The sequence below is a fragment of the Leuciscus leuciscus genome (genome assembly GCF_965113295.1).
Source record: "Leuciscus leuciscus genome assembly, chromosome: 11".
NCBI lineage: Eukaryota > Metazoa > Chordata > Actinopteri > Cypriniformes > Leuciscidae > Leuciscus > Leuciscus leuciscus.
The window spans coordinates 20,543,436-20,556,527 of NC_138735.1; the positions used below are offsets into that span (position 1 = coordinate 20,543,436).

Genomic DNA, 13,092 nt, shown 5'->3' on the forward strand with positions numbered 1-13,092 from the left:
TCGAATATGGTGCCATTGAGCTATACCAATTTGCACTTAAAAACAGCTGTGTAAAAGTGCAGCCCATATTTTGCCATGTGCAACAGTGAAACGTCCAGGGCTGTGTTTCTCAAAAGCATTGCAACTAAGCCTAAGTAGATCGTAGAACCATTGGTCTCTATTATATTACAAACAATACAAAATGTGTGTGTGTGTGTTTATTATACTATATAGTATACATGTTAAACTTAAAAAACACCAACAATAACTTTATTGTTCAAGACAAATGTATTATAATGGTGTTACATGATTGAATGACCATTAAATAACACATTTAGTTGTTGTTTAGGTGAAAATGGCTTGTTTTAAATGAGTTAAGTTACAGACTGAATTATAAGGTGGATTTACTTGGCTGTGCATTTTTAAATATGTCTTTGGATCCAATCTATGAACTTGGCCACTCTGGTGTAAACTCCGGGAAAGTTGGGTCTGCCACAGCCGGAACCCCAACTCACAATGCCCGTCAGAAACCAGCGGCTGCCTGCGTGTGCTTGACAGGACAGAGGACCACCCGAATCCCCCTGCAATCAAAAACTGCTTATGTAAAAATCCAAAGAGACAGCTCACTTTAAACAACGAGAAAGGTTAATACTTTAATAATGCTCTGAAATTAGATACTAAGCTTATGTTTGGTTCATAAGGCAGGACCAAGTCCAGTGCCTGTTATCTCCCCTCACCCGACAGGCATCTTGTTCTCCTGAGGACACGCCAGCACACAGCATGCGAGGTGACACGGGGCTGTAGCTTCTCTTGCATTCACTCTGACTTAAAATGCTAACTTCTGCCTTCTGCAATACTGTGGGTAGCACCTTATCTGTATAAACAGAGGAAAAATATGCTATTTCATTGTCATTTATTGTAGACCTATAAAACTGATTTTATTTTTCTAGTTGCACTCCTGTTTAAAAGTTTGGGGTCTGTAAGACTGAATACTTTTATTCAGCAAGGACAAATCAAAAGTGACAGTAATGACATTAATACTGTTACAAAAGATTTCTGTTTAAAATAACAACAGTTTTTTTCTATTCATCAAAGTTTTCACAAAAATAGTAAACAGCACAACTGTTTTCAATACTATAAGTAATAAAAAATGTCATATGACACTGAAGACTGGAGAAATGATGCTGAAAATTCAGCTTTGCCATCACAAGAATAAATTACATAAAAAAATATAATTAAGTAGATTTGAAATATTTTAATAATATTTCAAAATGTTACTGTTTTCACTGTATTTTCAATCAAATAAATGCAGCCTTGGTAAGCATAAGAAACCTGCGTTTTTTTAAAAATTTAAAAATCTTTTCAATCAGCTTTTGAACAGTAGTTTACATCATCTGTCATTGTTTTTTGAGCTCTTTACCCTGTTCAGAGCGGTAACCCCAACCGGTGACCCAGCAGCGGTGCCCGTCAGTGAAGGTTTGAGAAGCGGCCGGCAGACAGATGGGCTGGATATATTGTTCCAGGCTGCTGGGCCAGGCCTTCTTCAACTGCACGAGGGCAATGTCATAGTCAAAATTTCTTGCATTGTAGAATTCATGCACCACAATTCGACGGATCTCGGCCACATGCTTGGCATTTCCCTGGTTTAGCATGCCCAGATGAGCCATCCACATACGTGGATCTGACAACCTGAAAGATCACACTTGCTCAAACTGCATTAAGAAATGGCATGGTTTACTTACCTGCTAAAATAACTTTGATATTCAACAGTTTAGGTCTACCTGACGTTCCTCACCTCTCTTTGCTAAAACAGTGCGCTGCAGAAATGAGCCACTCATCAGAGAGGACTGATGCTCCGCAATACAGCTGACCAGAAAAATGCATGCTGACCTGCCACGGCCATTCTCCTTCCACCGCATTGATCCCACCTACAATGCGCTGTTGTGGGGAGGCGCTATCAAATATGCGCTTTAAAGGGGTGGGATTGCCACAGGCTAATAATCATATGGAAACAAATAAGACACAAGCAGATAAAAAAAGTGTGTTAGTGTACAGCCATCAAAAAATGACTGACATGCTATGTAAGGATGTATAAATGTGTACACTGATCAGGTGTGTACACTACTACTGGTCAAAAGAATTTTCAATGTAATAATAATTGAGAACTGAATTAGAATGATTGATGATCATGTGACACTGAAGACTGGAGTAAAGTCTCTGCTGAAAACTCAGCTTTGTCATTACAGGAATAAATTACATTTTAAAATAGATTAAAATAGAAAAGAGTATTTTAAATGGTAGATTCAGCCTTGGTGAGCATAAGAGACTTCTTTCAAAAACATAAAAAAAAAATCTTAATTATTCCAAACATTGTATGTGCATAAACTGTTCAATCATGACAGGTGCATCTAATGAGCCAAATCCAATAAAACCAGAGAGCGTTTAGAAAGAGAATGAACCATGAACAAAGCTCAGCTTGTCTCCTGTAATCTCCCTCTGATTCAACTCCAACACACACACACACACACACACACACACACACACACACACACACACACACACACACACACACACACACACACACACACACACACACACACACACACACACACACACACACACACACACACACACACACACACACACACACACACACACCAATTACCAAACATCGTTTCAAGACAACCATTGTAAAAAGGTCAATAGATCATAATAATAGCAACAATATCATCATAGTATATGGAGGATATTTTAGGTTGAGTGGTTAGCCAGTCATAAAACATGGTGGTCCTAAATTAACTTTTGGAGTCTCTTTGAAGGATGTGGAACTTAATTGATTTATAACATCAATGTGAATCTTAAAGGCCACTAAAGTGCCTTGAAACGCATAGTATTATTCAATGTGATGATGACATTTCCACTGAAACAGGAAGACAAGGCGGGACATATTGAACAGTTCCTCCTCTTTTTTAAAATAGCCAATACACTGTATGTATTTACAATTCACTATCCCCTTTATAGTGCACAATGTGCCATTCACCATGTAGAAAATAGTAAATGTGTGAACAAGTGACTGATTTTAGCCGCAGCTTCAGCATCTATTTATAATGTAGGGGGGGCCAACTTACGGGATGCTTTAGATTCTAGAGAGCATTTGATTGGACAGAAAATCTGATGAGAAGCAGAGTGATGTCATCGAAATCACTGATCCATATTTAGAGGAAGTGAGAGACTGTATGTTTTATAATAATAATAATCATTTGTTACATTTATATAGCGCTTTTCTCGGCACTCAAAGCGCTTTACATATAAGGGGGGAATCTCCTCAACCACCACCAATGTGCAGCATCCACCTGGATGATGCGACGGCAGCCATATTGCGCCAGAACGCCCAGCACACACCAGCTTACTGGTGGAGAGGAGACAGAGTGATGAAGCCAAGTAGTATATGTGTATATATAGACACGTGAAGGAAATGAACCAAAAAAAGAAAGAAAACAAAAACAAAACAAAGAAAGCATAAAATTGCCTGCAAATTAATGTTCATTTTTCCACAGTCATTTTTTTCTTGATTTTTTTCCTTACTCTTCACGCTTTGGTTTTCTTTGCAACCTTTTGAAATGAGAAATGAGAGCAAAGAAGCAGGAAGAAAGTATAGGCTAAAAGTGCAAGCAAAAAACCTGATAATTTGATGTAAGATGTGTCTTTAATTCTATGATTCATGTATATTATTTTTAATTCTGTGACCGAAATACATTTGAAGTCAGATTGATTCCGTATTGATACCTCGTATGGATTTGAAGCTACCATATTGTTGATTGTTTGGCTCAAAGGAGATTTTATTAGTAATAGTTGAATTTAAGAATAAAAGATTAGTAATAACCAGCAAAAAAAAACACGAAAACAGACATACATTGTATTTAGACTAGGACTAGTTCTGTCTGTTTAAATGTCTACAACCAATCTGATGAGTGACATGATGTTTTTGGATGTTGCCACAGTAAAACTCACCACAGTCCTTCTCATCACTGAGGTCGAAGCAGTCGGGTACGCCATCACATTTAGCATTTTTCTTAAGAATGCAGGCTCCATTGCCACATTGGTAACTGACTCCAGAACAGCTAGTCTCTGCATAGCCAACAAATTAATAACTGTACAAACAATTGACACCTATCAAAGTTAGAATCTTTAAATAGTTTTCACATTACCTTGACTACAGTTGGTCTCATCTTTACCACTGGAACAGTCCATCTCTCCATTACAGATGTATAATGGGTGCAAAGGGGATGAACCTCCACAGATTTTAGGAGGTTTAGCTGTTACAGACAATAAAATAGTGAATATTCACATGAATACTATTTTGAAATACCAAGATATTGTTGTAAACCAGTAGTTCTCAACCTTTCTACATTTCTCTCTTGCATTTAAGACGATATTCAAAGACCCTCCTATCTAAGCTGATATGTTCCTCTAATACTACAAATAAATTCAAAAATATGTTTCATTAAAATTATGTTAAAGGACACCTATTATGCCTTTTTTCAAAGTCTTGATTTTGTTTTTGGGGACTACTAGAATAGGATTTCATGTTTAAATGTTCATAAATCACATTATTTTTCAAATATCTTATATTGTTGCAGCAGCAGCACCCATAGATATATATATTTATGGCAGCACCTCTCTTCCCAGTCTGTCTATTACGCTCTGTTTAGTTCCGGTCTCTATGAAGCCCCTCCTTCCAAAAAGCGCAATAACCTCTGATTGGTCAGCAAGACCAGTGTGTTGTAATTGGTCAAGCGCCTCAAGTGTGTTTTGGAAATGTCACGCCCCTACCATAACCGCAAGTTTCAACACACTGCTAACCCAACTCAACCAGGCCTCACACCTTTTTTGCGAATGCTTTGGGCGGTTATTATTTAAATTAGGAATATTGTGACATGTACGTTCCCGGAAGAGAACTCAAGACTACAATCGAGTCGTTTCAGGTTCATAAACAGTGCTTATAGAGAATAACTCCCTTTGGAGTGGACTTAGTGCTTCGTTACTTTGCAGACCTTTTTCATGCACAAACAGCAACATTACACACTAAAGAAAGTTGAAAATGTAAAAAAGCATAATAGGACCCCTATAATACAACTAAATTAAAATAATTTGAACAATTATTGGGGCCCCTCTGGAAGTTTGCTGAGGTGTCCTGTAGCTCTGTGGTTGAGAACCACTGTTCTATATTATTCTTGTACAATTTTAAAGGACAAGTTCGGTATTTTACACTTAAAGCCCTGTTTACAGATCGTATCTGATGAAATAGAACGGTTAAGATTAAAATTTGGACACATGCTCCTGTCCCGAGAATTTTAGGTTTATTTCGCTCCCCCCCCCCCCCCCCCACCCCCACCCCCACACCCCCACCCCCACAATGGTTGTCTATGTGCACTGGAAGATTCCTTCCTAAAAACACATTAAACTTTCGTTTACAAAGACGTGAAACTCACCGAGTGGTCAGGGGTGTTCACTGATATGTTCACTCAAAAATCGCTGAAAAAGATGCATTCCAACAGGTTTTATCGTAGTTTTTGTCCAACTCCATTGACTTGTATAGGACGTGCTGTGAGACCGCAGCACCTTTACGGTATTACTCCGCCGCTTCTTCTTCTGCTTCTTCTGTGTATTCAATGAAATGCCCGTGGTTTGCATGCAATTGGCAAAGGTGCATTATCGCCACCAACTGGGCTGGAGTATCTATTATTCAAGCTCTCAACGGAAGAATCACGGGTGTGACGCGTTTGGCAAAATAGGTCCACAAAAGCGAAATAAACCCTAAAATTCTCGGGACAGGAGCATGTGTCCAAATTTTAATCTTAACCGTTCTATTTCATCAGATACGATCTGTAAACAGGGCTTTAAGTGTAAAATACCGAACTTGTCCTTTAAGCCACTTTTCCACCGTCAGTTAGAACGGTTCTAAGAACAGTAAGGAAAAGTTCCAGTTATGCTTCCACCTGAGCTTGGTTCGCCACGGCCCAATTATAAACCGTTTTAATTATAAACTGAATTCTCAGCATGGTTAGCTAGCCATGCTGGTAGAATGCGTGTAGTGACGTCGCCACTCAGGATGGAAAATTAAACCAAACCCGTATCGACTGGGCCGGATCGGCACGGAATGGAACGGTTAAGCAACGAGAATAGTTTTACCTGACGGTGGAAAAGCAGTTATAGTATATCAAACTAACATGAAATACTAGTTTGTTACTTGTTTTACTATAGTATAACTACTTGGATTACATAATTTTGTGGTTTACATACAACAAAAAATCTCATCGCTCTCATCCTGACAGTCATCCAGTCCATCACAGCGCTTGAACTTTTCCACACACAGGCCTGTAGAGCACAAGAAGTGACTTTCTGGGCATGCTAGGAGAAACAAACAAGACCAGAGTAAACCCATTTGGTGCCATGAGTCATTTTACTGGCATATAATTATAAATAGTATTCCTTTGCTCGTAAGTCAGATTGAACTACTTGAGAAAAAGGACTATTTGAAATTGTTCTCCATTTCCTTTGTATCAGCAGCATTGTTCTTACGCTGACTGGTGTTGTAACTGCTGTAAGTGGCTCTGAAGGGTTGGTCAGCACTTCGTGAACTGCAGCGGAAAACCACTTCAGGGTTTTGAGCAGGAATACGGAAGACAGTTGAGTGGTCAATGTAATTTCCACAATATCTGTAAATCAATCACAGTTATTTATATACCAATTGACAAACGTTGAATATCAGACCTGATAAATATCACATACTGTCAACACTGAAGGAATAGTTCAGCTAAAATGAATATTCTGTCATTATTTACTCACCATCATGTCTTTCAAAACCTGTTTGACCTTCTTATGTGGGACAAAAATTGTGTTTTATGGCCCTTTTTTTTTTTTTGGTGTTTGGTCAGTGGGAACTATTGCTGAATGAAAAAGAGCTGCATGAAGCTTCTTCAAAATATTTACAGTCACCATGAAATCAAAATTGACCAAAAATGTTTTTCGACATCTCTTCTCTTCTCTGATGATGTGTTTACTGGCGCGAAGGTCGGGACAACCTGTCGCTCACATGACATCACAGCAATAGCAAACCACAATCATCCAATGATCCAATAAATTCCTGATGGACAAAATCAAGTCCCGCCCTAAATTTTTTCTTGTTCAAGAAGCCATTTCACTCTTATATACGTCACAATAGGGAAGAAGAGACTATCGCAACTTCCGTTTCATAGCGATCGGTGAGTAAAAAATGACTTTTAACGATTCCTATAAGAAATAAAATGTAGAAAAAATTAAATAAAAATAAAAACCTAAAGATAACTGACTCAGAAATGAGGTGAAATGTACCCTTGACAAAGCACTTACATAATCTCATTGACTTTCCACCAGCCGTGTTCACAGTTTTGCAAGTCTTTTAGTTTAAGCATGTAGTTCTGGAACCTGAGAGCTACACCCAGAGGACCGCTGGGCATCTGATACATCAACAGCCAACAAAAAACACCGCTCTGTCACGCGAATACTGTGGATAATATTTCTACACATTAAAAAACGCTTTTGATTGGGTGCAGTACCTGAAACATCCAGGAGCAGGAGCACTGACGGGGTAACAGATTGGGGTAGAATGGACTGGTTATAACTCCAGCATCACCTGGGCCAGCGGGTAACGCTATCATATTTATACACTCTGTATGGGAAAGACAAAAGAGGCTCAGTATCACCAGACACAAACATACAAATACTTTAGTCGAAGGACTCACGCTCTTCCATGAGAGCCTGGAAGAATCCTCGGAAGATCTTTCTGCCTTGTGTGAGTCTGAATGAGAGCAGCATGACATTGGAGGTGGAGACCAATGAGATCGGGGCTGACACTGATTCACAAAACCTTGAAGAGAATGCATGAAAATTGTCAACTCAATCAAGACTGACTTCAAGATCTTTCCGCTCCCTTCTGTCACAAACCTGTAGAGAATCAAGCCTCTCATAGGAAGCAAAGCGTCATACACGGTGAGGGAATCATAGACGCAGTCACTAGGGTCAATACTCAAGCTGTTCACAGTGAGTCGGACGACTGAGCCTGGAGCACTTGTCAGTTTGATGTAGCAGCTCAAGCTTCCCCATGAAGAGAACACGTTGAGGGGAACACTCACATCAGGAACACCTGCGTACAGCTTATCCACACACTGAGAGCCTATACACACAGAGAGATGATTACAGAACCCATCAAACACAGAATTACAGAAACAAGATTCTGTCAATAATAATAATACACATTCAAAAGGGGGTTGGAAAATTCAGAATTTTATAACTAAATTCAAAATGAATTGGAATTTAATTTGAAATGTATTGCAAGTGAAATTTACTGAATTGCCATTCAAAGAAACTCAACACAGTTACTTCCAGTTTTCACAACTTGCAAAACATAAATACAATATTAAAAAAACATTTATTTCCTAAAATGTAGAAAGATTTTTTTCTCTACTTATTTTGTAAACTATAAAATTCTGTCAAAACTAATTAACACAGCCATTAAAACAGATTTTAATTTAGTTTTAATTAATTAATAATTAAATCAATTAATAAAAATTTTCAAATACTTAAAAAAAATATTGATATCCATGGCTTCATTTTAAAGACTGGTGTAAATAAGAAATGTTCTTACGCCATACTCCATAAAATTACATTCAATTAATGAAACATAAAAAAATATGTACATGTATTGATCAAAAGTGACAGTAAATTTACAAAAGATACATATAAATCTTTTGTGTGCAATTCAGAACTGAATTGAGCAGCCTTTTAAATTTCAGCTTAATTCTAGAACTTTACTTGAATTGAATTTACATTTATAGCAAATTTGAACCTTAACGTACATTACCATTTGAAAGTGTGGGGTTGAAAAAAAAATACAGTAAAAACAGACGTATTATGATTATTGCAAATTGCAGTATTATTACAATTTAAAAATTCAATTTTCATAGATTTTAAAATGCTTTTTAAAAAGATTCATATAAATCTTTTGTAGAAGTAATATAAATGCTGTTTTTTAATCTTTCTATTCATAAAATAATCTTTCTATGCAGCACAACTTCAACATGATAATAATAAATCATCATATTAGAATGATTTCTGAAGGATCATGTGACACTGAAGACTGGAGTAATGATTCTGAAAATTCAGGAATTAAATCCATTTTAAAATCAATGAAAATAGAATTTTTAAATTGTAATAATATTACAATTTACAATATTTCTGTTTTTACTGTATTTTTTTTTCAACCCCAAACTTTTAAATGGTAATGTACGTTAAGGTTCAAATTTGCTATAAATATAAATTCAATTCAAGTCAAGTTCTAGAATTAAGCTAAAATTGAAAAGGCTGCTCAATTCAGTTCTGAATTGCACACAACCCCGGTCATATATGTAAATTGACTGACTCACCCACAGCTGTTGATGTGTAATCCGAGCGTAAAGCAACTGGGAAGACAATATATACACATATATAAATTTACCATAATAATGCTTCTGAAGCTGAAATAAATTTTTTTTTTTAAAAGACGTACATAACATTTAACATTGTGTAAAATTAGTTAGTCAGAAGGACTCATGAGAAGCAACCTTTTTATTTTTGGTATGTCTTATATGTACTGTCTTGCTAAAATTGGGGGGCACTTGAGAAGGGGTAACAGTGGCTAAGATTACCATTGACAAGAATGGAGTCGATGTCCACAGGAAGGCCCTGCAGGAAGCCCACTGAAGACCTGTTCTTCATACTCATAAGGACAGAGTCCCTGAGGATGGCACTCAAGCACTCCTCACACACTGCTGGAGTCTTCAGGTGCGGCACCACGAAGATCATCCAGAAATGCACCAGTACACCACCTTGATTATTATTACTGATGGGGTGAGAGGTAATTGTAACCATGTGACATCTCAATTGACCTAATGAAGTAAATCCATCTAGCAGAGTAGTACTGGAGCGGCTGTACCTCAGATCAGAGATGACGGTTTGTTTGTAGAGTCTGGACACTGATGACGTTCGGTATACGCTGGTTATCTTATTGGAAGATAAATATTAAAGTGATGGTGACAATGGCTTTTGAAGGCCTTTTATTCTAATGACATATTTTTGCTGTGTCACTCACCACATGCTGGACGCGGTTAGCCATGGACACAAACTCACTCGAGTCAGCATGCCTGTACTCTGGTATAAACTCCACGTTGGCAACACGGAACATACCAGCAAAATAAACACCACTGTTGCTCTCTCTCCGGACTACAAAACACATAGTGTACACTTCAGTTAAATTAGATATGTGGACATAACTTTGTATACCCTTGTGAAAAAGCATACTTTTAAAAGAAGGAAATTTGAGTACACTTAAGTGGTCGTTCATTTCATTAATAATATCTATTAATAATTAATAATATCTATTAATCTTATTTACATCAAGTCTACACAATACAATTAAGTGCACTTCTTTTCACAAGGGTATGTATATGAGTGTTTGTGTTGAGCTTACATATAAAAACCCACAGAAGAGACCACATTATCACCACAATGACAAACACCACCACTGTAATGAGGATGGCCAGATTCTGAAGATCCAATATTGGGTTTTTCTTCTTTGGCTTTTTTGCTCTTCTTCTGCGTCTGTTGTATCTTCTGCATAGTTTATTAAGAGTTGCGTCCACCGTAGCCACTTCCACGGACACGTCAGCTACCTGAAACCACAGGTATGTATCACATTCTGACCTGATGCAATAAACACACACTGGTGAAAAAAGCCAACCGCTGTTAGAATCAAAAGTGTGATGACCTGGATTATAGTAATTTGCATGAGTACTATCATAACTTTCTGATAATTTTATTACACAATGCTAGAGTCACAAGATATCATAAATGTGCTGCCACCAAAGTGCTGATGTCATTTCAGGACTACATTTCTTGAAGACGGCCTCACATTTTAATTGGCTCAAATGGAGAATGAGTGGGAAATCAGTATAGCTGTGGATTTAAGGTGTGTGTTGTGTGGTCTTATCACAAACAGATATTATTGCAATGAGCGGTTAGAGTTACATGGTAAAGCCACTCAGTAATTCTGAGAGAGATCCAACTGGGTTACAAAATCCACCTAACTCTGAGTTCACAATGACTTGATGTGCAACTACCTCAGTCATTTCTCTCATAATAAAGTATTACAACCAATTACCGCAATCTCTATCTATTGTCCATCAACCTGACTGAACCTGGTTTTCTTGAGTATAAAACCTATGAATATAGATCTTACGTCTACACTATTCCCAGTTCATGGACAAGGTAAGGGCTATAATCACACTAGACATGGGGTCAGACACTGGTCAACCCCAATCTTGAATATTTGGTTACAGCTATTGCTACAACAAGAAGTGAACTTTTTCCAATACAATTAAACAATTACCCATACTCAGATTTAGACACACAATTACATGTAACATTGACTTACAAAACAGGTATGATACAGTACTGTCATGGTTTATTGGACATGGTGCTAATGTTTTGTAGACATTTTGCTTAGAAACACCATGAAGCATCATTGTAATGCAATAGATATCAACGTACTGTGGTATTCTCAACTAATCGCATCACTGTAGCTACTATGATATCACTGTTTCAATTTTTTGAAGCAAGCAAATTTTACCAGACATAGATAAATATTTCTGAAAGGTAAGTTAGAATCATTTGTTTCGCGACCATCACAATGACTCTCGCGTTCACTGAGGTTGTCCAGTCATGCATTATTTACATGATGTCATCCCATCTCTTCCGCCCTATTTCATTTACAACGAGGTAACACGGTATTTCCGAGGAAAATAAAGCTAAAATATTATTCAAAGACAATCAAGAGTTAAACGTAAATTTAATTTCGAAACTCCTCAAAATTAAGTTGAAGTACAAAAATAGCAGGTACAGTACATAGGGACCATCTACAAAATATAAACGATAAGAAAAACGTACAATGGCCCTGTCACAGTTAAATAAAAAGAGCAATGTACACACATAGATTTGTGTTTCACATTTTGGAGCACAATTAAAACAAATAAATATATTTGCGTACACTTCCGATGACAGAGTCATTGAACGTTTTTAGTAAGAACCTTCTTTGTAGACGGTCCCAATCTTTCACCAAGTTAAGCGTAGTGAGATACTGTATACACTTTAGGCTACAATACATCGAGGCAGGTCACAACAAATAAACTGCGATCTCTTATGTAAATTCTTATGATATTCAGATAAACCCACTTCCATGCAGTTATGGGCTTTATTCAAATAGTTAAGTAAAAATAATTTTTTCGAGGCTTATTTGAGAAATGTCAAGCCAAAAACTCCATATAGCCGCCCCAACAGAGGTCAAAATGGTTTTACTCTCACAGAAATCACCATACTGCAGTTTACGCCAAAATAACTTGGTTTCTGAAATTACTATTAGCCCTACAGTAAAACTATAGAACTTGGTTACCACCATTCATAAAAAATGTGCAATAAAAAAAACTAAACTAAATAAAAACATTGTTTATTTATTTGAAAGAGAACCCCTAGTATTTTATATTGTGATTTTGCTGTAAATAACAATTAGCCTACTCAAGAGACTATTACTAAGTGACTATTGACGACAATAACAAAAAATGTTATTTTGTTTTATCTCGGTTTACCATGGTGATATTCAAAGGGTCTAGCAGTATTCATTACTCACACTTGTGGCGTCTTCCCGGGCCACATCATCCTCGCTCCCCTGCCCGCCTTCCTCTCGCGCTGTTTCCATGGCATACAGTCATTCATTTGGACCGGTAATCTCAAATGCTGCACCCTGCATTGTTAAAACTGTTTCCCCCCTAAAATCCCTGTCTGTTACCACGACGTGAATGTGAGCAGCGGAATGAAGGCAAACGACACGAGGAGCTTCGTTTCCACCTAACAGTGTGTAACTGTATCCTGGTAGGTGTGCAGACAGTGAGCCTTGTGTTCACTTATCCTATAGATGCATTCAACCTCTTTGAATAATAATAGAGAATGCTGAAACACACACAACTTTATATATTTGAACACATT

General features: G+C 37.3%; 1 protein-coding gene across 1 annotated transcript; it reads right to left on the reverse strand.

Moving 5' to 3' along the window:
- Positions 1-244: 244 nt before the first annotated feature.
- Positions 245-12,994, reverse strand: tmprss7 (transmembrane serine protease 7). Its single transcript, XM_082184280.1, has 18 exons — positions 12,737-12,994; positions 10,526-10,727; positions 10,148-10,278; positions 9,992-10,059; positions 9,705-9,898; positions 9,444-9,479; positions 7,966-8,194; positions 7,764-7,888; positions 7,578-7,690; positions 7,372-7,478; positions 6,562-6,698; positions 6,283-6,390; positions 4,188-4,295; positions 3,991-4,107; positions 1,775-1,973; positions 1,400-1,668; positions 717-853; positions 245-560 (listed from the first exon to the last, which is right to left on the reverse strand). The coding sequence occupies exons 1-18, from the start codon at positions 12,803-12,805 to the stop codon at positions 402-404; spliced, it is 2,508 nt and encodes an 835-aa protein (XP_082040406.1). The 5' UTR covers positions 12,806-12,994; the 3' UTR covers positions 245-401.
- Positions 12,995-13,092: the final 98 nt, after the last annotated feature.

Excerpts from the sequence above, each read along its gene's own strand:
- tmprss7 (XM_082184280.1), bottom strand. The coding sequence starts at position 12,805 with ATGGAAACAGCGCGAGAGGAAGGCGGGCAGGGGAGCGAGGATGATGTG. Across the intron at positions 10,728-12,736 it reads CCCGGGAAGACGCCACAAGT|GTAGCTGACGTGTCCGTGGA; the intron begins GTGAGTAATGAA and ends CTGTGGTTTCAG. Across the intron at positions 561-716 it reads GAGAACAAGATGCCTGTCGG|GGGGATTCGGGTGGTCCTCT; the intron begins GTGAGGGGAGAT and ends TTTTGATTGCAG.